Source organism: Salvelinus namaycush, chromosome 33, assembly GCF_016432855.1.
Source record: "Salvelinus namaycush isolate Seneca chromosome 33, SaNama_1.0, whole genome shotgun sequence".
Classification (NCBI taxonomy): domain Eukaryota; kingdom Metazoa; phylum Chordata; class Actinopteri; order Salmoniformes; family Salmonidae; genus Salvelinus; species Salvelinus namaycush.
The window spans coordinates 2,971,620-2,997,945 of record NC_052339.1 but is presented as its reverse complement, the minus strand read 5'-3'; the positions used below and the strand labels follow the sequence as shown (position 1 = coordinate 2,997,945).

At 44.4% G+C, this 26,326-nt stretch overlaps 1 protein-coding gene and 1 pseudogene across 1 annotated transcript; both read left to right on the top strand.

Moving 5' to 3' along the window:
- LOC120027638 overlaps positions 1 to 4,003 on the top strand; it is a 28,719-nt pseudogene extending 24,716 nt beyond the window's left edge.
- A 935-nt stretch (positions 4,004 to 4,938) lies between these two features.
- LOC120027637 (EMILIN-2-like) lies at positions 4,939 to 25,861 on the top strand. The gene is made up of 5 exons (XM_038972635.1): positions 4,939 to 5,104; positions 5,333 to 7,423; positions 24,524 to 24,739; positions 25,239 to 25,355; positions 25,524 to 25,861. The coding sequence occupies exons 1-5, from the start codon at positions 4,939 to 4,941 to the stop codon at positions 25,859 to 25,861; spliced, it is 2,928 nt and encodes a 975-aa protein (XP_038828563.1).
- Positions 25,862 to 26,326: the final 465 nt, after the last annotated feature.

The following is a 26,326-nucleotide window of genomic DNA, read 5'->3' as shown; positions in this document are numbered from 1 at the left end:
ATGAATTATACAAAACAAATGTAGTACTGTCCTCAGTTGATCAGACGTCCTCCAGCTATTTACATTTTTTACAACTTTTCCTTTTGAATGGCGATATCCCAAGTATGCAAACTGCAAACTTCAAAGAGTAGGGCATTCACTGATGTGATATAAATTAATGAGAGTCCAAAAATGGATAGCAACTAATGCTTTTCTGATTCGTGATTTACTTAAAGGCAATGGTGCAAGTTACATTTAAATACAAATAGAATATACACCTCTTATAGATGGCAAATTTAACTTGATACTATTATTTGGAGAGTTTCTCCCATTCTTATCTACCTGGCGGCAGGTAGCCTAGTGGTTAGAGCGTTGGACTAGTAACCGAAAGGTTGCAAGATCGAATCCCTGAGCTGACAAGGTAAAAATCTGTCGTTCTGCCCCTGAACAAGGCAGTTAACCCACTATTCCTAGGCCGTCATTGAAAATAAGAATTTGTTCTTAACTGACTTGCCTAGTAAAATAAAAGATCTGCTGAATCTCTGTCAGGTTGGATAGGGATGTAGTTTCTGCACAGCTATTTTCAGGTCTCTCTGGAGATTCAAGTCTAGGCTCTGGCTGGGCCACTCAAGGACATTAAGACTAGTCCCAAAGCCACTACTGATGTCCTGAGCACTCTGGATCTCTCTGTGCTCTGTGATCTCTCTGTGCTTTGCTCTGTTCATACTCGATCCTGACAAGTCTCCCAGTCCCTGCCGCTGAAAAAGATTCCCACAGTATGATGCTGCCACCACCATGCTTCACAGTAGGGATGGTATTGGTCAGGTGATGAGCGGTGCTTAGTTTCCTCCAGACGTGGTGCTTGGCATTCAGGCCAAATAGTTCAATCTTGGTTTCATCAGACCAGAGAATCTTGTTTCTCATGGTCTGATAGTCCTTTAGGTGCCTTTTGGCAACCTCCAAGCGGGCTGTCATTTGCCTTTTACTGAGGAGTGGCTTCCGTCTGGCCACTCTACCATAAAGGCCTGATTGTTGGAGTGCTGCAGAGATGGTTGTCCTTCGGGAAGGTTTTCCCATCTCCACAGAGGAACTTTGGAGCTCTGTCAAAGTGACCATCTGGTTCTTGGTCACCTCCCTGACCAAGGCCCTTCTCCCCCGAATGCTCAGTTTGGCCGGTCGGCCAGCTCTAGGAAGAATCTTGGTGGTTCCAAACTTCTTCCATTTAAGAATGATGGAGGCCACTGTGTTCTTGGAGACCTTCAATGTTACAGACATATTTTTGGTACCCTTCCCCAGATCTGTGCCACGGCACAATCCTGTCTCGGAGCTCTACGGACAATTCCTTCGACATCAGGGCTTGGTTTTTGCTCTGACATGCACTGTCAACTGTGGGACCTTTTCTATAGACCGGTGTGTGCCTTTCTAAATCATGTCCAATCAATTACATATCCCAAGTGGACTCCAAGTTGTAGAAACATCTCAAGGATGTTCAATGGAAACAGGATGCACCTGAGCTCAATTTTGAGTCTCATAGTAAAGGGTCTGAATACTTATGTAAATGTATTTATGTTTTTTTAAAACTTGTTTTCGCTTTGTCATTATGGGGTATTGTGTGTAGATTGATGAGGGGAAATTATAATTTAATCTATTTTAGAATATGGGACCATACAGAGGCCAAAATGATAGACTATTGTGTAGTTAGATGAGAAGATACTGGCTGTATGACTGGACATTTGTCTCCTGTAAGAATGACACTGGGACAATTCATCATCACCAATATATGGGTAGTACAAACCAGCCAACAGAATGGCATGCAAAATTAATACACAACTGTTCTGTGTGTAATTTAGCATGTTATCTTGCAGGGTAAGCTAGTGATTTGAAATCAGTACTCTTATATTGGAACCAACAGTTCAATGTATTGATGTGACAGAATAATATAAACAAACTAGAATAATTGTTTCAATGCGACCTTGTGCACGCCAGTCTGTTAGTAGCTCTGTCAGCCGTTGAAACAAGTAGATAGAATAACTTTCATTTGTTTTAATTGTTAGTGTCGGTCGAACAGGGCGAAAATGATCATATTCATTCTGCAACCCGTTCTGCAGCCATGTGAAGCACATGTGTATCAAGTACGGAAAATGCGGGCTAGACATCCTGCAAAAACAACATATGGCAAAACGCATGTGCATCTGGTGGACATATGGCGTCAGAACAAATTAAAGCTGACGAGTGATGTGAGGAAAGTGGGGAAAGGATGGTTGTTCAGTTTGGAGCACATTTTTCTTTTGTTGGAGGGGGGGGGGGGGTCGCCGCTTTGCCCCAAACGTCACACTACAGGCACCCTGGAAGTTAAGTTTGCATTATCAGCCTTTCGAGCTGCTGCTGGGAGAGGGAACAAACGTCTAACCTCAATGCTTGAAATACATTTTTAATATTTGTCTACTTGTTTATTTTCGTTGTCTAAAAATGAAGTGCCTTCCCACCGGATTCATCCTAAAAAGTGCCTTATTTCCCTTATTGCTCACCTTTCCATTGATCTATGGAACGCGGTCCCGGTATAACCAGGGGTATAACATGTTCCAGGGAAGCGCATACTCTGGCTCAGAACAAAGACAGAGGAATAAGTGAGTGAAAATTTCAGGAAAGTTTATACTGTTTATACAGTAATTTGATACTTTTGTGTGTAGTTTTGACATCATTTATGGTTATTGTCTCTAATAGTCTAAATTGTCTAGAATAAACCTATTTTAATTATTTCTTATGCCTCTTACTGTAGGCCTGTACTGAATTAGATGTTTTTCTATTTAGCATCGACAGAACAAAAAAAGCTCATTCGTATAGGCCTACACATATAGCTTGTTATTTGTTTTTAGAATGTAATACATATTGGCATGTACAATTTCACTGCAATCTCATAAAATAATGAAATCAACCTATTTGTGGTAGGCTATAGAATTATTTAGATTATTCGACAAAATTTCTATTGAATTGCAGGATTTTTTCGTCGTAATTTTGTGTGACACAATAAATGCTTTTCCAGAAACTGGTGCGCATACGTTGTGCACAAGAACGTGAGCTGTGCGGTCGTGGGAGGTACGGAGAGCTTTGTGCAGCCGGAGTCAGCGCCTTGCCCGAAGCATCAGCCCAACTGCGCGCAACAAGTGATGTAAGTGGAGTGCTGCTATTTTGATTAGTCTAACGAGTGGTGTTACAGCAGTGACTCAACATAATCAAGTAAGATGACTTTGAACACTTATGCCCCATTCATATGCTAGTAGGAACTAGGAAACTCTGACATTTCCGACATGTTAACTGGTTGAATGCAGCACCCGTATAACTACAACAAGTTAGCAAGTCGGACATTTCCGAGTTTCGTAATTCCGACTAGTAACATTAACATTAACTTTGAACGTTCATTCCATGTTTCAAACAATAGAGCTAGCCAGCATGTAGTCTTAAAACCCAGAAATGGTTCATTCAGACATCCCTTTGGGAAAGAATATGGTTTTGGAATAAACACCCCGAAAATAAGGTCTGAGGTTAACACAAGCTCAGGAAATCTTATATGTTTTGTTCTATGAGATAATAGCAGTCAGTTAACATAACCTTTATGAATTATGAAGCCTTTGTGCTTTTTATTTTTTTTACAACTAATTCAAATTCACAAATTGATGTTAGCTGATGAATATTATTTCATAGAACAAAACATATAAGATCTAAGCCCGTGTTTACCACAGACCTTTTCTGCATTTATTCAAAAACCCTACAAAAATGCCAGTCATTTTCCTCATAGGCTTTGTCTAACGAACAATGGCGGAGTTGGTGCCTACAAAAAGACACCATTACTATTTCTCTAGTGTTGACGATCCATGGTTGGTCCCATCCTCTGCCTGAGACTGTCTCTAAGAAATAGTATTCAAAACACTGTTACATGATTGCATTGTTTATTGGCATACCAACTAAACGTGTGTAAATGTCTATGTGATCTTTGCACCCCCTGTTAGGTCAGTTGGGTCACTGACTGGGATAGTGTGTAGTGATACCCCCAGGACATAGGCCCTTACTTGTCCCGTCATCCTCTGTAATCTGCCTTCACCCCTTTCGATCATCAGATTATTCAATATTTACGACAGACAAGTGAATTTGATTGATTTATTCTTTATGGTCTATTTGTCAGTGTCTGCGACGAGTAAAATGTCAACGAGCCATTGAGCTTTATAGAAGATAAGGGGGAATAAAGGATTGTGCAGCTGAGAAGAATAGGTCCTTTATCTGCCTAAACTGTAAATAAGCAACTGCTTGTACTGGCATGCATTGGCACTGTTACTCACAGCCCCCCTGTGCAACATCAGAGGCATCTGACACATTTCTCCCTGGGTTGGCTGCTTTCGTGTGTGTTATTATTGAACATCATGTTGGGCAACAAGCAGCCAGCTCTGAGATAATGTCCTGGGGCCAATGACGAAGCGTGGTTCCACATTTGACTGGGTGTGAAAGGTGGAAAATATGAAGCAGCTTTAAAAGGAGTGCGTGATTAATTAGGAGTGTGACAGGCTAGCTAGCCCATCTGGAGTTTGTCGTCATAAATAAACAGATCGTTATCGCTTGACAAAGCATTGTTCACATTTCATGAACATAAAGGCCCATTGAAATTTGAAAAGCAGAAGGTCACTGTAGAATAACATTCAGGGGGTTTTATGTTGTGCTCATAATTGCTAGAGTATGTCTTGGTTGAAGTCTTTCCTTTGAGATGTTCCCAATATCCTTCATGGTTATATTGATTAAATCTGTTTTTAAACTATGAATATCATTAAAATTCCTACTTTGTGAGGACTGCCAGTCAAGTTAAATCAATAAGATCTCCCCCATTGTAGAAAATGTGAATTCTGCAAGCTTCTGGTCATCCGTTTCTTTGCCATCTTTCTTTTTACCAGGTATCGGACCCAATTCCGCCCCATGTATAAGGTTGGCTATAAGCTGGTGACAGAGCTGGAGTGGAGGTGCTGTCCAGGCCACCAGGGTCAAGACTGCAAAGACTTGAAAGGCATCCCATCCAGTCAGACAGTGCTGGGGCCCCTGCCCACCCTGCCTCCTGCCCCTGATCACGTCCCAGAGACACAGGGTAGGGGAAAGTTGCTCAAACCTACCTCGCCTTGTAGAGACAGATACCTGACCCTAAACTCTATATAGAGCCCATACATGACTGGTATACTTGTTTTCTCATATGATTCGTTTAGGAATGTTTTTGCACTAATGTAATAATGTTAAACATAGATTACACCCTCAATTAGATGTAAGTTTCCGAGATGAAAAGAGGATTTATCCTAACCATCTGATAATCCCCCTGTAGATCCGGGACAGCAGGCATGGGGTCAGAGTGGCCACCCCTGGGGGGCAGGGAGGCAACCAGGAGGTCAGACAGGCCAAGGGCCGGCAGGGGGCCAGGGAGGGAGTCAGACGACACAGCAGCTGGAGGTGGTGGTACAGCGTCTGTCCCAGCAGATTCTAGACATGCAGGCAGCCATGACCAGCCTGTCGGCCAACCTGAGGGTGGACCTGCAGGAGGACACCAGCAAGATGCTGGTCACGCTGCTCAACGTCTTGCGGCAGCCAGACAGCGTGCGTGGGGAGCAGCAGAGCATGCTGCTGCAGGGCCTTTCCCTGGAAAAAGAATACAACACGGTGGACATAGACAAGTTCACGAGCAAGATCAACCACCTCAACGACACCATCAACACCAAGAGCAATGTACTGGACGACCTCCAAGCCAGAGTCAACCACCATGACGGACAGCTCCACCTGCTAATGGAGGCCAGCCCGGCCTCACCCCCTCCCGCTCCTCCGGCCAATGATGCGACCCTGCGCGCCTATGTGGACACAAAGTTCCACGCCCTGAAGGACGAGATGATAGAGGGCATGGAGATCAAGATGGCAGACCTGAAGAACTCATGTGACTATAAGATCCTGTCGGTGCAGGAGCAGTGTGCGGGCCAGCAGAACAGCTACCTTAGCCTGACCGAGCTCCTCGAGTCCAAGGAGATGGACCTCCGCAAGGAGCTCCAGGACTTCAAGAACCAGCTGCCTAATTCACAGAGGGGAGACGGAACCCCTCCAGGGGTGGAGGAGCTGCGAAAGGAGCTGTTCCGGGCCGCTGAGGCCCAGCTGAGCCTCCAGTCCAGCCTAGAGAAGAAGTCCAAGCCTGACCCACTCCTGCTCCGTGTGGAAGAGCTGGAGGCCCGTCTCAACATGTTGGAGAGGAGCGAGGAGGTGCGCAGCCTCTTCCTGGAGGAGAAGCTGAGGAGAGAGGGGGCGGAGGGGGCCGCAGACCTGAAGAAGGCTATGGGGGACAGGATGAGCTCCATGGAGGACCGGGTCACCACTCTACTGGTGGGGATAAGCAGCCCCGTATCTGGGGCTCAGACTGTGCTAGAGGCACTGCAGAGTGCTCAGGCTCTGGAGGACAGACTCAATTCCCTAGAACAGCTGTGCTCTACGGAGTGCAAGTCTGACCAACCGGCCATAGAGCGCATTCAACAGAACCTCCAGGTCTACAGAACTAGCCTAGTCACAATGCAGTCTAGCATCAATGGGCATTCAACTAGTCTTGGAGACATGGAAAAGTTTGTCCAAGGGCAGCTCCTGAACCATACCGCCAGTCTTACAGATGTGCAGGAAGAAGTAGGAGCTCTTAAAGGACGTATGGGAGGACAGGAGGGCTCTCTGTCAGCAATGGGTCTCTCTCTTAGACAGCAGTCCCTGGAGCTCCAGGGCCAGCTTCTGAACCACAGTGCCAGTCTTACAGGCGTGGAAGAAGCACTAGGAGCTCTCAGTGGGCGTATGGGAGTACAGAAGGGCTCTTTGTCAGACTTGGGTGTCTCTTTCAGTGCTAATCTTAAAGATGTGGAGGAAGAGCTGGGAGCTCTTAGTGGGCGTATGGGAGAGCAGGAGGGCTCTCTGTCGGCCCTGGGTCTCTCTCTCAGCCAGCAGTCCCTGGAGCTCCAGCAACTGAACACCTGTTGCCTGAGCAGTGCAGTGCCAGCCCAGGAGGCCAAGGACCTGCTAGAGCTCCACCTGACCCAGAGAGAGGAGCTGAGGGCCAGGCTGGAGGAGCTGGGCCGGGAGGTGAGGGCTGAGGCAGACCACTGCAGGAACAGGACCGAGGACGTAGCACTGGACGTTGCCAGCATGGACAGCCGGGTTACCAGCTTGGAGAACGTGTGTGGTAGGCTGGAACCCATCTCCAGCAACCTGCACAGGATCAAGGAGGGGCTGAACAAGCATGTGACCGGCTTGTGGAACTGCGTCAACCAGATCAACGGCACCTTGCAAGCCCACACCAATGACATCAGAGGACTGAAGGGAACATACCAGAACCTCCAGGACCACTACTCGGGCATCACCCAGGCCCTACATCATCTGACCACCAGTCCTGAGAACACTGGTAAGACTTGACATTGAGATTGACAACTTTGCTTGCTTAAAATTTGCATGATTATTCCAATCCTCCAGGTTGTATCTCCCATATGTTCTTAAACCTAAAGCTCCCCTGCAACAACTTTCTCCTGCTAAGTTTCCTACTGGTTACATTGCAGTAATATAATAATAATAAGATACACTGAGTGTACAAAACATTAGGAACACCTTTCTAATATTGAGTTGCACCCAATTTTTGCCCTCGGCACAGACTATATTCGTTGGGGCATGGACTCCACAAGGTGATGGAAGCATTCCACAGGGATGCTGGCTCATGTTGACTCCAATGCTTCAGCGTTCCACAGGGATGCTGGCTCATGTTGACTCCAATGCGTCCCACAGTTGCTTCCATTTAGCAGATGCCAAACTTAGTCATGCGTGCATACATTTTACGTATGAGTGGTCCCGAGAACCGAACCCACTATCCTGGTTCTACCAACTGCGCTACAGAGGACCACTACAATATAAGGGCAATTCCACGATAATGGAATTGCGTTGAGAATCAAATTTTTCACTTTCAAATGTATAACAAACAACATTGATTTCAAAGTTTTAAAAAACCATACAACTCTATGCACAAGGACTACTTTAAAAATGTTACGCTGGACATTTGACAAAATACACTTACTGGAAGAACTGTGCGGATGCAAAGTTTGGTAACAGAATTTCTGTCAAATCTCTCGTTTTTTTTATGTGACCATGTTTTCCAAAAACTCTTTGGAAAGAATGGGGTGTCAGCTATGACATGATACATTGACTTTGGGGGGGAAAAACTATTTTGGTTAATGAACTACAGTAAGTGAAGTACACTCGGTAACAGAATTGCGGTAACGGAATGGGTCCCCGATCTAGACTACACAGAAATGCATAATTATGGATATGAATGTCATTCTCTTCATGGTGATGTATCCTAAATAGGTACACAAAAAGTTAAAATATGCAATATCCTCCTTTGCATGTTTTGGTATTATTCTACACATTGGCTATTATTTTAATGTTCTCCACCCCCAAACAAATCTGACTGGACAAAATCTGAATCTATCATAGATGTCTGTTTCACAAGTTAGAGTAGAGTTCATTACATTAGAGTTCAGTACAGTACATTATACTGTACTGAATTATAGTCTACTCAACTTATTTTGACTTTACTGTACTGTGCTCTCCATCTATGATTTGGTTTAGTTTTGGTCATGACGGGGCCAAAAATCAACATCTGTGGACGTTGAAATCAAGGCCAGGGTGGACCAGATTTCAACTACTTTTCAGCGTACATGGACGTCCGTTTGTTGGTCAGTGCTCAGTGGATAAGAATGATAGTTACAGTAAATGGAAAGAGAGGGGGCTCATGGGTAGGTGTCAGTAAGAGCAGGGAGAGGTGACATTAACTAGCGAGAGCGAGAGGTTGTTTAATTGAACCTTTATTTAACTGAACAAGTCAGTTAAGAACAAATTCTTATTTACAATGACGGCCTACCCCGGCCAAACCCTAACCCGGACGACGCTGGGCCAATTGCGTGCCGCCCTATAGGACTCCCAATCACAGCCGGTTGTGATACAGCCTGGAATCGAACCAGGGTCTGTAGTGACGCCTCTAGCACTGAGGTGCAGTGCTTTAGACCGCTGCGCTACTCGGGAGCCTTAAACACCAGACGACAGAAAGAAAAAGAAAACCTTTGAGTTGAACGTAACCGTAACCGTATGCCAGTGGAAGGGAGGACTGTAAGCAGGTGTCCCAACGGTGGTTTGTGACTACTATCATTTCTCATTGTAGCCAATTAAATTACATGAATTCCGTCACGGATTTTCCAGAAATTCCATTACCGATTTGGTAACAGAATTTAGAGTTTTAACCACTTAATAATTCATAAACCAATAGATATCAGTAAAAACACTAACTAATTGGTAGATCTACCCTTACTTGTTACTTCTGTGAACTTTTCATTATACTACTCCCTCATGGAGAGAAATTTGCAAATATCTTAACGATATGCAGGTTTTGGGTAACAGAATTTCAAGGCAAAAGGACAATTGTTCTTAAACAAGGCAAATAATTTCTCCAAAACTATAAGTGTTGTTATTAGTTGGCAGGGTTGTTAACTTCAACATTATTGGGTTTTGAAGTATTTTTACTACCTTTTTAAGACTCTGGTAGATGTTTTCTAAGACCACTTTTCCATCTGTTTGACCAGAAATCAAAGCCTTCGCTAATATTTAGAATGGAAAAATTATTGAAAAATGTATTTTTATTATTTTCTCTTACTTTTCATTTGACACCAGATTTGACATGCTCCTATAAACTTCACATGTTGGTGCTCATGGGTCCTTTTACATGGGAATGACCATCATCCAGGTGGTCCAGTAGCAGAGACTGGAGATTACAATCAAATGGGGCTAATAAGATCAACTTCAGAGCTGCAGCTGGGGCCAATTTGAGTTGTGTTGAATGTAGGACGGTTAGTTGAGTGTATGAGAAGAGAGAGAGAGAGAGAGGGGAAGCTGGATTTCCATCTCGCTGCATTCTGACTCCGAAGCGGCAGCAATGATTGAACACACATGGTCTTTTTAATAGACCCGGTTTGTGTTAAGCAATGCCTGAGCTTTAAGGGATTATTACCGTGCGTGCATGCATTTCTGTTGTAACTACTTTTGTCGTGACTAATCTTGCTGTCCCATGGTCATCTGTGAGTTCAAAAACCCCATATCCTTTTACATGACGGATAACTCGTGTGGACATGGACTAAGTTATAAATGATGGTGCCCAGGTGACTCAACCGGGAATAAAGGCATTAGAAGCACACTCCATAACATTTATGAGCATAGTGCCTCTTCTTCTGAATACAGCTCAACATGACTTACTGGTTGACAGAGCAGCTCTGCACGCTCCTGTCTGGAAGTCCCATGGGGAAGGGGCCCTGGTTCTGGCTGTGAAGCCAGAGGTAGAAACTTTAGATCGGAGTCACCGTTTCTCATTCCTGGGTGTAGCTCTGGAAGTCAAGTGTGAGCCTTAATAACCGTCTTACTTAGAAAGACAGATGTCACACTTTTCCCATCGTGCGAAACGTGCACATGGAGACTCTTAAGAAATGAAGCGTCAGTAGCCCGCCCTTCACTTGTAACAACTTATATTTAAAATCAGTATTCTGTCCGCTGGAATGTTTGGGTTGTAACCCCTCAGAGGGCAGCTCGTTATTCATATGTTCCAGACTGGATGCTGTTTTACCACGGGTCACATTGGGATGTCTTTCTCTCATACTTGGCTCACTGCTTCGCTTTTGTCCTGGACTGGTCTCTGGCTTGCACAGCTGACTACTTATAAGGAAGTGGAAAGTGATGTCCATTATAGGGACGTCTGTCATTGGCTTATCAATTGTCTACTTATAGGAACCAATCAGATGGTTTGTTATTTGAGAGCCGAGTGGCCCAAGTGTCTCAGTGGGTTCAGATCAGGTGCCTCTGGGTTGATATGACATGACACCCTCCTACCTCCTTACTCTTCCCCTCAGTGCCCTTGTGTTCCATCCCTCTCCATATCTCCCTGCACCCTTTTGCTCTGGTGTTGTTGAATCTGTTTAGCACACTGGCCTGGCCGTGTCTCTCTCCTCTCTCTAAATAAAAACACAGGGCTCTATTTTTGACTGCCGCTAAGGGGGCGCAAGTGTCAAATGCACGTTGGTTTGCCATTTCATCATGTAAAAACTGGCGCACTGGCATATTCCAGCCCTGACACCAGGTTTGGCATTTTACCTGTCTAATTTTAGCTCGCTTGCACTGAGGTGGGACGGGTGGCAACATTTGAGCTGTGTCCTTAAAAACAAGTGTCAAAGTGACAATTTCATGTAGCTGTAATGGGAAGTTTTTAAGACCCACAAAGCAGGTCTTATCAGTAACGCAGTTGATAATGGCATGGATTTTGAGAGCGGAAGAGCAGCCTATCCAGCCATGGCGCACAGTGCCCATGGAAGGAGAGATGTGCCTTTTGTCCTGGTGAATCTCATATTTAGAAACATTAAAAAACTATTGGTTTCCCCCATTTCATTTAATTTGATTAAAAACCAAGCATAGCCTACCCTCCCCGTAATTAATCAAGGCTGGTTTAGCAGCATTGCACAGCTGCATGTTTTTATCCTGGCCATTAGCCAAAAGTAGCCTAAAAATAAAGGAGTTTTTAAATGGTCTACTGAGAATCCTTTGAAATATTTTTGCCTTCATGCTTTTCCTTATTCACAATTCACATACCTCAATCAATCAAATGTTTTTATAAAGCCCTTTTTACATCAGCAGATGTCACAAAGTGCTATACAGAAACCCAGCCTAAAACCCCAAACAGCAAGCAATGCAGATGTAGAAGCACGATGGCTAGGAAAAACTCCCTACAAAGGCAGGAACCTAGGAAGAAACCTAGAGAGGAACCAGGCACTGAGGGGTGGCCAGACTTCTTCTGGCTGTGCTGGGTGGAGATTATAAATGAGTGACGGCCATTAAGGCAAGAATGTTCTTCATGATGTTCATTGATGACCCAGCAGGGTCGAATCATAATCACAGTGGTTGTAGAAGGGTGCAAGAGCTCAGTACCTCAGGAGTAAATGTCAGTTTGCTTTTCATAGCTGTGTATTCAGAGGTCGAGACAGTCGAAAACAGCAGGTCCAGGACAAGGTAGCACATCCGGTGAACAAGTCAGGGTTCCATAGCAGCAGGCAGAACAGTTGAAACTGGAGCTTCAGCACGATCAAGTGGACTGGGGACAGCCAGGAGTCATCAGGCCAGTTAGTCCTGAGGCATGGTCCTAGGGCTCAGGTCCTCCGGGCAGGGAGAGAGGGAGACAGCAGATAAGACAGATTTACACCAGATATAACAGACCGACCCTAGCTTCCTGGTACATAGACTTTTGCAGCATAGATAGATACCTACATTTCACTTGTTCAAGTAGGTTGTCCATCCCCATTTTCAAAGAGCGCCCCTCGTCCTATTACCAAAGACACACTCCTCCAAACTATTCAGTCGTCCTATAATGTCATATCAACGGCAGATTATTTTGAGAATCTTCTACGCACACAGGCAACTATACAATCGACAGGAACCTAGCATTTTGTATGGGGAGGCAGGTAGCCTAGTGGTTAGGGCGTTGGGCCAGTAACAGAAAGGTTGCTGGATCAAATCCCCGAGCTACAAGGTAAAAATCTGTCGTTCTGCCCCTGAACAAGGCACTGTTCCCCGGTAGGTCGTCATTGTAAATAAGAATTTATTCTTAACTGGCTTGCCTAGTTAAATCAAGGTAAAAAAATAGATGTGCGAATGTTATACGTAAAAGACATTTAGGCCTACAGTACGTGTACACACAGTGCTATGGAAAGAGAGAAGCGATTTATGCATCTGACCCGATCCTTTAAAAAAAATGTTGTTGGTGGTTGAATAAAAAAATAAAAATAATAATTTGATTAAAAACCAACCTTTTTTAGAAGGTTTGACCGTCCATGAATGTATGGCTCGAATGCAATGCAATTTCGTCTACTAGTTCTGGAAAAGTGCAAACATGATCTGTAACATGGTTCCATGATGTTTATAAAACATTACATTTGCGAGCAGTATAATGGTGAGTGGACATTCCCCCTCTTTATATTGGATCTTTATCCAGCTGCTGTGAAAAGTTTGGATGTGTGTAAAACCCTCCATAGTCTAAGTTTCCTTGTCTGTATTATACGCCCACGGGGAGCAATTATGGTGCCTGGAACTGTATTTAGACAGCCTATTTAAAACAGTTTTTTTTATTATTATTAGAATTTGATTTGAATTATACACTTTATTTTTAGGCCTTATCAATAGCCTAGGGAATTTAATCTTGCTTATTGACTACGTTTGTCATGTCCCTCTCCAGACTGCTATTTACAGTGGGCATAGCCCCCTATATCAGTGTGAATGCTCGAGCCTATGTATGTTTAACAATGTAAGTCCATATTGCAGCAATGCAATTACAACAATGTGGACTGCAGATATGTTCAACATATATTTAGCAAATATGGGGCAGGCTATTTAACGAGCTAAGCTATAATGGACTAGCATTCGAATTGGAGTTGATGACAAAGCAATGTAGAAGTAAAAACACAACTTGAAGCAACCACATATTTAGCCATGGAGCACGTTTTGATTGGCCAGTGAGGGGCATCGACACACCCACAACTTGTTTATTCATCAAAACCCAGCCCTTTCGCGCCACCACTCACTACTGCACCCATAATTCCAGTTGTGAAAATAGCAAAAATATTTCTGACACACCCCCGAATCTAAAACGCCAGCGCTAAGATTTACCATTGTGTTAGGTTTGTTAAAATGTAGCCCACAGGTTGCATTTCAAATGGAACCCAATCCACTATATAGTGCACTTCTTTTGACCAGAGCCCTTAGGGCCCTGGTCATAAATAGGGCATTACAGAAGGAATAGGGCACCATTTGGGACGCAAACACATTGAGCAGTCAAGGCTTTCCCCTGAGCCGCATGTTCTGCTCTGTACTGCCATGACGTCATACACACCCTACCCCCTGAAGTTAGAGTGTGAGTAAGTGCTGGATGGAGGGACCGAGATTAGGGACCCTCAATTTTCCTCAATGGTTTAGATAATAAATATCTTGATTGCTTATGTAACAGTATAACTTTAGTACGTCCCCTCGCCCCGACCTCGGGCGCGAACCAGGGACCCTCTGCACACATCAACAACGGTCACCCACGAAGCGTCGTTACCCATCGCTCCACAAAAGCCGCGGCCCTTGCAGAGCAAGGGGCAACACTACTAATAGGTTTCAGAGCAAGTGACGTAACTGATTGAAATTCTACTAGCGCGTACCCGCTAACTAGCTAGCCATTTCACATCCGTTACACTTAAAGGAAACAATCAGATTTTCCTAAAATGGCATGTTTGGCTGCTCACTGACTGGCAATCCCGGCTTGACAAATGCCAAATTTAGCTTGGCTTGTTGACCGGTTAGAAAATCAAGTCCAAAACTGCTAACAGATTTGGCTCGGGTATTTATGTTTTGTGTTCATTGGTTTGAAGCTCTATTGCAAAACAACACACATTTTACAGGGCCAACCTATCCACTCATGCGTGGGAGAAAGATATTTTGTTAGGTTTATCAAAAGTGTAGTTTAAGGCAATTTCCCAAACCATTAGTGACAACCAAGCAGCTAATGAGGTCTCTCCTGACCCTACCAAACACTACCCAGAGATTAGCTGTGTGTGTGTGTGTGTGTGTGTGTGTGTGCAATATGCCCACCCTTGCTTTGCCTCACCACCATCCAGAGGTTTCCTGACAATGGCATCTCCACACTATACTAAGTACTACTTCCTCAGTGTGTATGATATCTTGTGAATGTGCAGATGTTTGTGTCTAAAGTGAGTATGCTTACATAACAGCACATCCTTTTCATTGTGTTTGACAGAGTGGCCTCGGGTCACTAAAAGCCTGTTACAGACAACACAACACTTAAGGGTTCTGTTATGGCCAGTAAAGAGAACCTCTTCTGCCGCCACAGAGTCTATATTGTTCAGGTCAATGACCCTATGATAAATACGGAAGGTTGTCGGATGACAGTCCCACACACTGGCCAAGTGTGAAAACCCTGGGAGAGAGAGATGGCTGCGTGGCAATCGATTCGCTTTACAGTGCACTACATTTGACCAGGGCCCCATGTGCTCTTGTCAAAAGAAGTGCGCTATAAAGGGAAAAGGGTGCCATTTGGGACGTAGCGCTCTGGCATTACAGGTGCTGGCCAAGATAGTCCAGAGCAGTGGCGGTCGGTGAAGGAGGACAATATTTAGTTTTTATGAGCATGGCCTTCTGACAAATCACTGGGCTCCCACTGCAGTAAAGACGTCACTTTAGTCTCTTGCTAAAACCACCATGTAACTGCTAATTTTTATTCCGCACTGTCCCACTAAACGAATGTGATATATTAATTGTTACAGGTTTAAGATGAAGATATTCAATTATCACTTTTTCCCCTGAAAGTAGACTTTAGGTCCAAACTAAAGTGAATGCATTTATTCCTAGATCCCAGACTCTGGATCGTGTCTGTTTTGGCTCAGGCTGACTCGTAAATCTTGTCGGTGGTACTAAACTGCTGTACAGTGGTTATGATGTGGTATGTAACATGGGTGACCACACGGATTCTTACGTGTCCTCAGACTGGTGGAGGGAATACTATGCGGCTGTGAATGTAGGGTTTTCCAGATACATTGTAACACTCCCTCCAAGGCTACAGCCAGGGGCTCCCAGCTGCAATTGTTTACATCCACCTCTTTAATCATGGTGCACACATGCACACACACGTCGGAGCTCCATCCTTTAATCATTACCCTGGGATTGGGGCTGAGATTGGCATTCAGTCGGAGTCATCCAGGCCCAGCCGACAACTACACACACACACTAAGCGTCACACGTGTAAATGCCGCCTCAGTCCCTCCTGTGGTGTTTTACAGGTTCCTAGTAGTCCCTTCTCTGTGTAGTGTTTAATAGGGAGTAGGGTGAAGTTGCCCCTAAGACTGTGATCTTAGTTTCAGTTAAGCATTTTCCACACTAATGGTTAAGGTTGGGGAAGTTGATCCTAGATAAGAGTTCTGGTCACACCTGTTGCTGACACATATATAAAATCGGGCACACAGCCATGCAATCTCCATAGACAAACATTGGCAGTAGAATGGCCTTACTGAAGAGCTCAGTGACTTTCAACGTGGCACCATCATAGGATGCCAACTTTCCAACAAGTCAGTTTGTCAAGTTTCTGCCCTGGTCAACTAAGTGCTGTTATTGTGAAGTGGAAACATCTGGGAGCAACAACGGCTCTGTCGCGAAGAGGTCACAGAACGGGACTGCCGATTGCTGAAGCGCCTAAACATAGGCTATACTCGGTTGCAACACTCACTGCTGAGTTCCAAACTGCCTCTGGAAGCAACGTCAGCACAAGATCTGTTCGTCGGGAGCTTCATGAAAAAATGGGTTTCCATGGCCGAGCAGCTGCACACAAGCCTAAGATCACCATGCGCAATGCCAAGTGTCGACTGGAGTGGTGTAAAACTCGGCGCAATTGGACTCAGGAGCAGTGGAAACGGGTTCTCTGGAGTGATGAATCACGCTTCACCATACGGCAGTCCAAACGGACTAATCTAGGTTTGGCGGATGGATGCCAGGCGAACCCTACCTGCCCGAATGCATAGTGTACCAACTGTAAAGTTTGGTGGAGGAGGAATAATGATCTGCGGCTGTTTTTCATGGTTCGGGCTAGGCCCCTTAGTGCCAGTGAAGGGAAATCTTAACTCTACAGCATACAATGACATTCTAGACGATTCTGTGCCTACAACTTTGTGGCACCAGTTTTGGCCCTTTCCTGTTTCAGCATAATGCTCCCGTGCACAAAGCGAAGTCCATACAGAAATGGTATGTCGATCAGTTTGGAAGAACTTGACTGACCTGCACAGAGCCCTGACCTCAACCCCATCGAACACCTTTGGGATGAATTGGAACGCCGACTGCAAGCCAGGCCTAATCGCAGAACATAAGTGCCCGACCTCATTAATGCTCTTGTGGCTGAATGAAATGCAGCAAATGTTCCAACATCTAGTGGAAAGCCTTCCCAGAAAAGTGGAGGCTGTTATACCAGCAAAGGGGGGACCAACTCCATATTAATGCCCATTTTCGACGAGCATGTGTCCACATACTTTTGGTCATGTAGTGTATGTGAAAATCGCACGTTTCTTATAAAGGTAGGTCGTAAAAAATGCTTCTCTGTGACATCACACGGTAGGATTAAAAGTAAGAAATTGATTTTCAAAACCTGCATCCAGTTTCTAGCTCCCCACATCACCTGCAAATCTGTGTTTGAAAATCAATGTTTAAAAAAAAATGTAACTTGATTATGTCATCGGCTAGAACCTCTTATTTTTTCTACAAAACGTCGAAATGCGCCATTTTCACATATGGGAAATTCCATGGTAACAGAATTACGCTGAGACTTTTTCACTTCAAAATGTTACCAAACAAAAACCATTGATTTCAAAGTTTAAACAAACCATACAACTCTATGCACAAGGACACATTTGTACTATTTCCACAAAACATTTTACAAACACACACTTACTGGAAGAACTGTGCAGATGCAGTTTGGCAGCAGAATTTTGGTAAAATCTCCCGCAGTTTGGCAGCAGAATTTTGGTAAAATCTCCCTCAGTTTTTGACCACATTTTTCAGAAACTACCTGCCCTGAATTAAGATTCAAAGATGTCTGCAGAAAGAATGGGGTGTCAGCTATGACATGACACCTAGATTTTGAAAAAAATCTATTTTGGTTATCGAACTACAGTAAGTGAAGTGGATTTACATCTGGTAACAGAATTATGCGAACTGAATTACATTTTGGGTCCCTGATCTGTACCAAATGCATAATTATAGCTCTGAATAGGTACACAAAGCTTGAAATATTCAATATCCTCATTTGCATATTTGGGTATTGTTCTACACACTGGCTATTATTCTAATGAGCTCCGCCCCCAAACAAGACCACATTTGGTTGGTACGGACCAGACCAAATCTGAACCAATCATAGACATCTATGTTTCACAAGATTTGACAGTACAGCAGAGTTCAGTACAGTAAATTATACTGCACTCTACTGTGCTGTACTAAACTCTACTGTACAGTGCTGTGCTGTACTATTCTCTACTTTTCTTTATTGTACTGTGCTGTCCAAACTTATGATTTTACAAAGTTACAGTTCATATAAGGAAATCAGTCAATATAAATGAATTCATTAGGCCCTAGTCTATGGATTTCCCATGACTGGGAATACAGATATGCATCTGTTGGTCACAGATACCTTTAAAAAAAAGTAGAGGCGTGGATCAGAAAACCAGTCAGTATCAGATGTGACCATAGAGATGATCAGGCTGTTGATTGTGGCCTGTGTAATGTTGTCCCACTCATCTTCAATGGCTGTGCGAAGTTGCTGAGCATCCCAAACATGCTCAATGGGTGCCATGTCTGGTAAGTATGCAAGCCATGGAAGAACTGGGACATTTTCAGCTTCCAGGAATTGTGTACAGATCTTTGCGACATGGGGCTTTGCGTTATTATGCTGGCACAACAATGGGCATTCAAATTGGCATCGATAAAATGCAATTGTGTTCATTGTCTGTAGCTTATGCCTGCCTATACCATAACCCCACCGCCACCATGGGGCACCCTGTTCACAATGTTGACATCAGCAAACTGCTCGCCTACACGACACCATACATGCTGTTTGCCATCTGCCCGGTACAGTTGAAACCGGGATTCATCCATGAAGAGCACACTTCTCCAGTCTGCCAGTGGCCATCGAAGGTGAGCATTTGCCCACTGAAGTCGGTTATTTTGTTGTGCAAACTCAGTTTCATCAGCTGTCCGGGTGGCTGGTCTCAGACGATCCCGCAGGTGAAGAAGCCGGATGTGGAGGTCCTGAGCTGGCGTGGTTACACGTGGTCTGCGGTTGTGAGGGTGGTTGGACATACTGTCAAATTCTCTAAAACGACATCAGAGTTGGCTTATGGTAGAAAAATTAACATTAAATTATCTGGCAACAGCTCTGGTGGACATTCCTGCAGTCAGCATGCCAATTGCACTCTCCCTCAAATTTTAGGGTGGCCTTTTATTGTCCCCAGCAAAAGGTGCACTTGTGTAATTATCATGCTGTTTAGTCAGCTTCTTGATATGCCACACCTGTCAGGTGGATGTTTCCAGTCTGTCAGTCCTGAGATTGCTAAATAAATGTTCTTCTTAGAAAAGAGTTTGCAGCAGAAGCAGAAGAGGCTGTTTCTTTCAGAATGCACCAATCATCTTCTAGGGATTTTTTCACCACTTACCAAGGTCTTCCTGAAATACTGGTGGTGGAAACTTCTTCCATCACTCTCATTCCTTGGGGAAACAAAGTTAGGTGGTACCTCACTTGGTCCTCTGCAAACTAGTGTGTCCGAATTCTGTCCATCAGAACTGAAGGCCAGTCAGCAGGGTCTGTAGACAGTGGTTCATCCTCAGCAGCAGGGTTTGGTGGGAATGCTGCTACAGGCATTTCTAATGGAGAGCACATGGGCATTCGTTTACACACGTTATTCACAGCATTTATAGTGATGGAACATCCCACATACATACCCAGTAATAATAAAATCATCATTGTTACCTACAATATGGAAACTTGACTTTGCAAAAAGGAAATTATTTATTTTGTTTATGTTATGCAGGGATGCACACAAACACGTGCGTGTACCCACACCTGAAGAATCCTACTGGGGAGAAGTGGAAGCAAATAGGTCTTCATCCTCAGGCTCAGACAACATTTGTGAAAACACCTGTGTGGCTGAGGCCTCATCCTGAGGCGCCGAGATAATTTCTGAAGAAGCCTGTGTGGCTGAGGAGGTAGATGGCTCCTCATCCTGGCCAGTGCCAGAGGGTGCTCCAAAATATTTCAGAAGTGCCCCTGACTTTGCATTGAAATACAGTATGAGTCTGACACCCTAAATACATTTGTTGCACAATTAAATATACATTTCATTATGCACAATTTATCAAACTTTCAGAATAAGAACCAAATGAACCATGCAACCTCCTTGGCTAATACTAGTCATAAGACACCTCAAAAGACTCAATATATCACAAAAGATACAAAATATCAGCATAATATAGATGTCATTTAAGTTAGCCTACAGCATTGGAAATTCCCCTTACTGAGCTCAGGACCTAGTCAATACAATCACAGCAAACCTTTATGATGTCACCTTAAGTTAACCAAATCAATAATAATGCTGCAGGATACACACATTATCATGATGAAACTGTGTGAAATTATATCCAATGTTATGTAAGCTAGTTGGACAGAAAACAGAATATTGTCACCCTATGTGTAATAGCATAGCAAGCAACATAGGCTAACAAACATAAGTGTTAGGCTAGTATATTTCATTACATGCATAATATTATACTCATAAAGAGATGACATAGCTTTTATCTTTTGCACGTTTCTCCTCTTCTTTCCTCATTTTCCTAAACTGGGCACCTGATGGCTTAGACCTTTTCTTATCCATTTGTGTTGATTTGGCACTCGAGCATCAATACATTACCCATCTCCCAACACTGTCAACCAAGAGTCAAGACTAAACCAATTCACCTTGGTGGTGTGCATACTGGTTATATATTATTAACGATTTCGCACAAACCCCCCAAAAAATGCAACAATATGTCTGTCAAACTATATATTCACAGTATTATGAATTAATTGTGGTTTATTTAGTAGCATTTCGTAAGTGTGACTGATTTTACTAAGTGCATTAGTACTGTGCAAAGTTAGAGGTGTGCTATTTGATAGATTCCCCCACTCCCCCTACCTTGGGCTTCCAGTGGGGAGACCTGAGGTCAACCTACCCCTGCTCCCCTCCCCATCTCGTGCTTCTGAGTGGGAGACCTTCCCAGGCAGTAGCCTGCCTAGCTCACAAACTAGAATCAGGTGGCCCACTCCGACAAGGTTAATTGACCCACAGTCCCACACGGTGACATGATATCATTGACGTAACGTGCAAATGAGCGATAGAAAACCGATCACGCAAATGTCACCATTCTACATTTTTTGGTGCAGGTGCCCCGTGCTGCCCCCGGCAAGATACCTAAATCCGCCACTGACTGTGTCAGTAGTTGTTCAAAGTTGTGCAGCATTGTGAAGTTCCTCTCTGACGTCGAATGCATGTGTTCCTACAACACAGAAGACTTGAGGCTACAGGGCTGCTGAAGGCAGTGACGGACCCCGGCTTTAAGTTTACAGCCACCATGGTGTACAGAATCGTCGGTCTTCTCGATCCTCCAAACAAATTACTCCAGGCAAAAGCAACGGATCTTTACACTGGAGTCAAAGTGGGTCCTCAGTGTGTTGGTGTGTGTCAAGAAGCTGAGGTGCGACAGCGAGCTCGAAGCCATTTGGGAACAGTGCCGTACCAGTGGCACTGATGCACCAGCTCCAAGCAAATGACAACGTTATGTAAGTACAAATTCTCAGCAATACGTGGTGGACAGTACAGTAGGCCAGCAGGACAGAGGAGAAGAGACTGCGTGTAAAAGACTGTTCTTCAGCATGTTGGATGCTGTCATTGGTGAAATGTCAGAACGATTCAGCGAATGTAACAGCCAACAGCTGTCAGCTGGTGGAGGCCCTGTGTGCCCTTGACCCAGAGATACATGACTTTCTCAAAAAAGGTGAAAACACTGCGCTGGATCTAAGCAAAACAGATTTGATGGAAGCTAGGTTTAGTGACGCCCGCTATGGCTCCAATGAGGACAAATGGCCCCACTTGATATCCTGCCATGATTCTCTGGGCCCCTCCACTATTCCTACTGTGCTTACTACACCGAAACATGGACTGACTTTTGGGGCATCCACAGCCACATGCAAGAACTCGTTTTCCACTTTGACAAAGGTGTTCAGTCAGCACAGAAGAAGCATGCTACACCTAAGTAAAGCTCAACTAATCTAACTGGCATTTTAGGGGGATCTTACGTGAAGATTTCGGGGAGAATGGAATGATCGATGACTCAGGAAGTTCCACAGAGCATCAAGGAGGCTGCAACTCTTTTGGAAAGTTATAGATTGAAACCATGTAGCTGGTTGGTTTTTACCCAGTTTCCTCCCCAATTTCGTGGTATCCAATTGGTAGTTAGTCTTGTCTCATCACTGCAACTCCCGTACGAACTCCCGTACGAACTCGGGAGAGGCGAAGATTGAGAGCCGTGCGTCCTCCGAAACACAACCCAACCAAGCCGCACTGCTTCTTGACACAATGCCCACTTAACTCGGAAGCCAGCCAAACCAATGTGTCGGAGGAAACACTGTGCACCTGGCAACCGTGTCAGCGTGCACTGTGCCCGGCCCGCCACAGGAGTCGCTAGTGCGCGATGGGACAAGGACATCCCTGCCGGCCAAACCCTCCCCTAACCCGGACGGCACTGAGCCAATTGTGCGCCGTCCCATGGGTCTCCCGGTCGCGGTCGGCTGTGACAAAGCCTGGACTCGAAACCCAGAATCTCTAGAGGCACAGCTAGCACTGCGATGCAGTGCCTTAGACCACTGCTCTACTCGGGAGGCCCGGGTGGTTGGTTTTTATTGAAATCTTGCTTTAGTTTGTAGGGCGCTGCCCATGGTGCTGATGGAGCGCGGCGGAGATTTCGTGCCATTGAACCTGTCACTTCTTTGTCAAAAGCATTTGAACGTGTATGTTTTATTGTGGTATAGCCAGATATAAGGGTAATTCAATAATATTCCAATGCAAAAAAAAAAAAAAATGTGTCACTTTATCCTGGCATCGAGTCTGATCTGTGGTGTGGTCTTTAATAACCTCTGTTTAGGTCACTGATGACAGGGAGCGGTAATGACTCACTGTTTAGATGCTAATGACAGAATCTCTCAGGCATATTGAGAAAGATTCTATACAATAACTGTACTTTCATGTAAAATGACTAGAGAAAGTACAGTAGTAAGGTGTAAGAGTGCAGAGCCGTGGTCAAGTGGGTAACACTCACAGCACATGATGCCTCTGGGGTTAAATCCCCGTATCCATCCTTCCTCATGTGTCTCCAACCTATCTATCTCCCTATCTGTTTCATGCCTGTCAAATAAAGTAAAAAAAATACTGAGGGGAGTGGAATTCCCCCCCAAAATTGAAAGAGAAGATATACTGTAACTAAAAACTACACAGAAAATGGGCCATTAAGGAAAATAATACAAGCCATTACAATGGCATGCTGTCAGTACGCAGACTATGTGCCGCATGTAGGGCCCCCGACCACTAGAAAGTCAGTCGGGGTCTCAACTTACAACAGCAGTTTTCCTCTGTCCAGTCACTGACAGCCAATCAATTAGCCCACATCAGCTAACATTTTATTGATTGCTAGGTAAGTTAGTCTAGCCAGCTATCTTGTAGTAATCACGGCCAAATTATTGACCGGGCACGCAAGACACGTGCCCAGGAGCCCTCATTGATTTTGTAAGAAACTCTCACTCAGATATCATATGAACATTGCATAAGTCATGGCAAAATGTGTTGAACAGCAGGGAATCGACTTTAAAACTGCAAAATGTTCTTCCTATCCCACTCACATGAAATGAGTTCTAAAATTGCTAAAGTTTCTTTCTGCCCCATGAAGAAATGTGTAGAATGGCAGCAAAATGTACTTTAAAACTGCAACATTTTCCCTACGCCCATGGCAAAATGTGTAGTATTGCAGGACATTAAACTTTAAAGCTGCAATAACTTTTTGGGGGAGTTATAGATCTGTCAATCTCAATGAAAGCAAGTCTAAGAAGTGATAGATATGTCCTATGTGCACTATTTCTATGTGCACATATACGTTTATTTTTTGGAGGAGTCTTTCACTTTCTGTTTTGTACACCAGCTGAAATACAATATATTTGGTTATGGAAAAGTTATTTCACAGCGGTTTAGATGGTATGATGATTTTCCACATTGCTTGTTTTGTCACAAACTGAAATTAGGTAAACTATTAGAATTTTAGCAACCAGGAAATGGCGATGTGATTTCTGCATATTTTCTAAAGCTGCACATTTCTCTCCACCGCCAAGAGGGGGGCCACGAAAATGTTTTGCCCATGAGGTGGGTGGGGGCTCCCCAACAAAATCTTGCTTAGGGCCCCCAAAACGCTAGAGGCGGCCCTACATACTGGTGTTAGTTCCCACAAACCAGCTTTTACTGGAAGGTTGACTTTACTGGAAGGAAAGTGAAAGCTTTCGCTCTAGAAGCAGAGGCTGTTTAAGAGTAATGACAGTGACAGCTTGACCGTTCTGTCTGAAAGGAATTCTCTCTCCGATGCCTCTCTTTTGTCTTCAGTCATTTTTGGCCCATAACTTAATGCTGACAGGGACGTGAGACTGGGAGAGTCCTACTGTCTATCAGTGTCAGGATTCATCACAACACCAGCTGGTTTGTGGTTTTATCCCTCGCGCCATCCTTTCTTTCTTTTGATGCCCTGGTTTGTCATTACCCCCTCTTTTCAGGTGTTCATGTAGGTGTGGAGGAGTCTGTTAATCCCACTGAGACCAAGCTTGTTCCTCAGGGTCCTGTCCTACCCATTGGTCCAATACCAGATGGGGTCCTACCACATATGATGGAGACTGGGGAGGCAGGAGCCCCCGGAATCATCATCTCTTCCAAACCGCCCAAAGGGGCCGACGGCAGCATGTCCACCCTCAAGGGCTTTGCTGGAGCCCCAGGTGAGATATAGGGGTAGCTGGGAGAGGCTAGGAACAAGTACAGAATGCATTTGTATATCTACACACACACACACCCCAAGCACATGCAAGTAGGTATGTTTGCAAGATTAATTGCATGCTTTCAAAACCTCATGAAATGTATCTTCGTTATTTTACAGCCTCCCGACCTTCTACAGGGTCTTTAAAGCCTAATATGCCAGTGATTTCTGGTAAGTGCTATTTGACTCATTTGATTTAATTTACTATCAATATACAATGTTGAGTCTCCTGAAAATGAACCTCTTTCAACAGTTGCCCACATTCCTCTGAGACCGTCATTACTTAAACCATATTTAACTTTAACAGGTAAGATATTTAGTACTCTTGTTAAGATAAATTCCATGGTATTCCAATCAGCTACTGTATGGACAAGAATTGTCACTAACCACTTTTAAAAAATAAGTGAGAATGTGTGTCAATGTGACTCAATATATCAGATTAAACGTTAACCCTGTATCAGGTGAGCGGGTGTCCTTCTCGGCTGGTCTCAACCGCTTGCCCTTCCCTGGGGAGGTGGGTATCATCCGCTTCAACAAGGTGTTGGTAAACGATGGGGGACACTATGACCCTCACACAGGTAACGACTATATCACCAGCACACACATACAGACGTAAACTACAACCTATCAAAATAATCAAGAGTTTTTTAATAGTTGTACATCTAGGTGACAATAAAGATTCATGTCAACTCATGTATGAGTGCCCCCTTGTGGCTGTTTCCTCTGACCCTCTTCATGTCTCCCAGGCATCTTTAACGTTCCCATGGAGGGCCGCTACCTGCTGAGTGCCGTGCTGACAGCCCAGAGAGGTGCCAGGGTGGAGGCGGTGTTCTCTGTGTCCAACCGCAGCATCCAGAGGCTGGACACGGCCGGTTACCTGCCTGATAATGGTGGAGGAGGTGGGGCTGGCTCCACCAGCTGTGACTGCGGAGGCTCTGCCTCCCTGAGCCTGGTTCTCACTCTGATGCGTGGGGACAGGGCAGGTTTAGTCATGACCGCAGGCAAACTTGCCATCTCAGAGAACACAGAGGTCCTCTCAACATTTAGCGCCGTGCTTCTCTACCCCACCCCCTCAAAAAAATAGCTGCCATGTTATAGACAAAGTTATCCCCTAAAAAAAGAGAACCCCACCAATGATATTGCTTTATGTAGCTCCACCCTCAAAACAACACTCCTACTTTAGATGTATGCCTTGTTCACGTGTTAGTCAGAACTAGGAAACTCTGAAATTTGACTTGCTAATTGGTTGTAGTTCTACACGTGTCGTGTTCAACCAGTTAGCAAGATGGTACTTTCTGAGTTTCCTAGTTCCGACTAGCACGTGAACGTGGCAGTAGTATGCCCACCATTGCATGCCTTACAGGTATTTTAGTAAAACAGGTAGATTGCTTTAACGTACTATCATATTACAGAGCTTTCATACAAAAAGAGATGTATCAAATATTTGATCATAGGATTCTTATGGAGGGGACGGGGCAGGCTACTGCCATTTATGGAGTATTAACATTTAGTGATTGATTATATTTGAAATGTTTGAATGTGTGCTTGT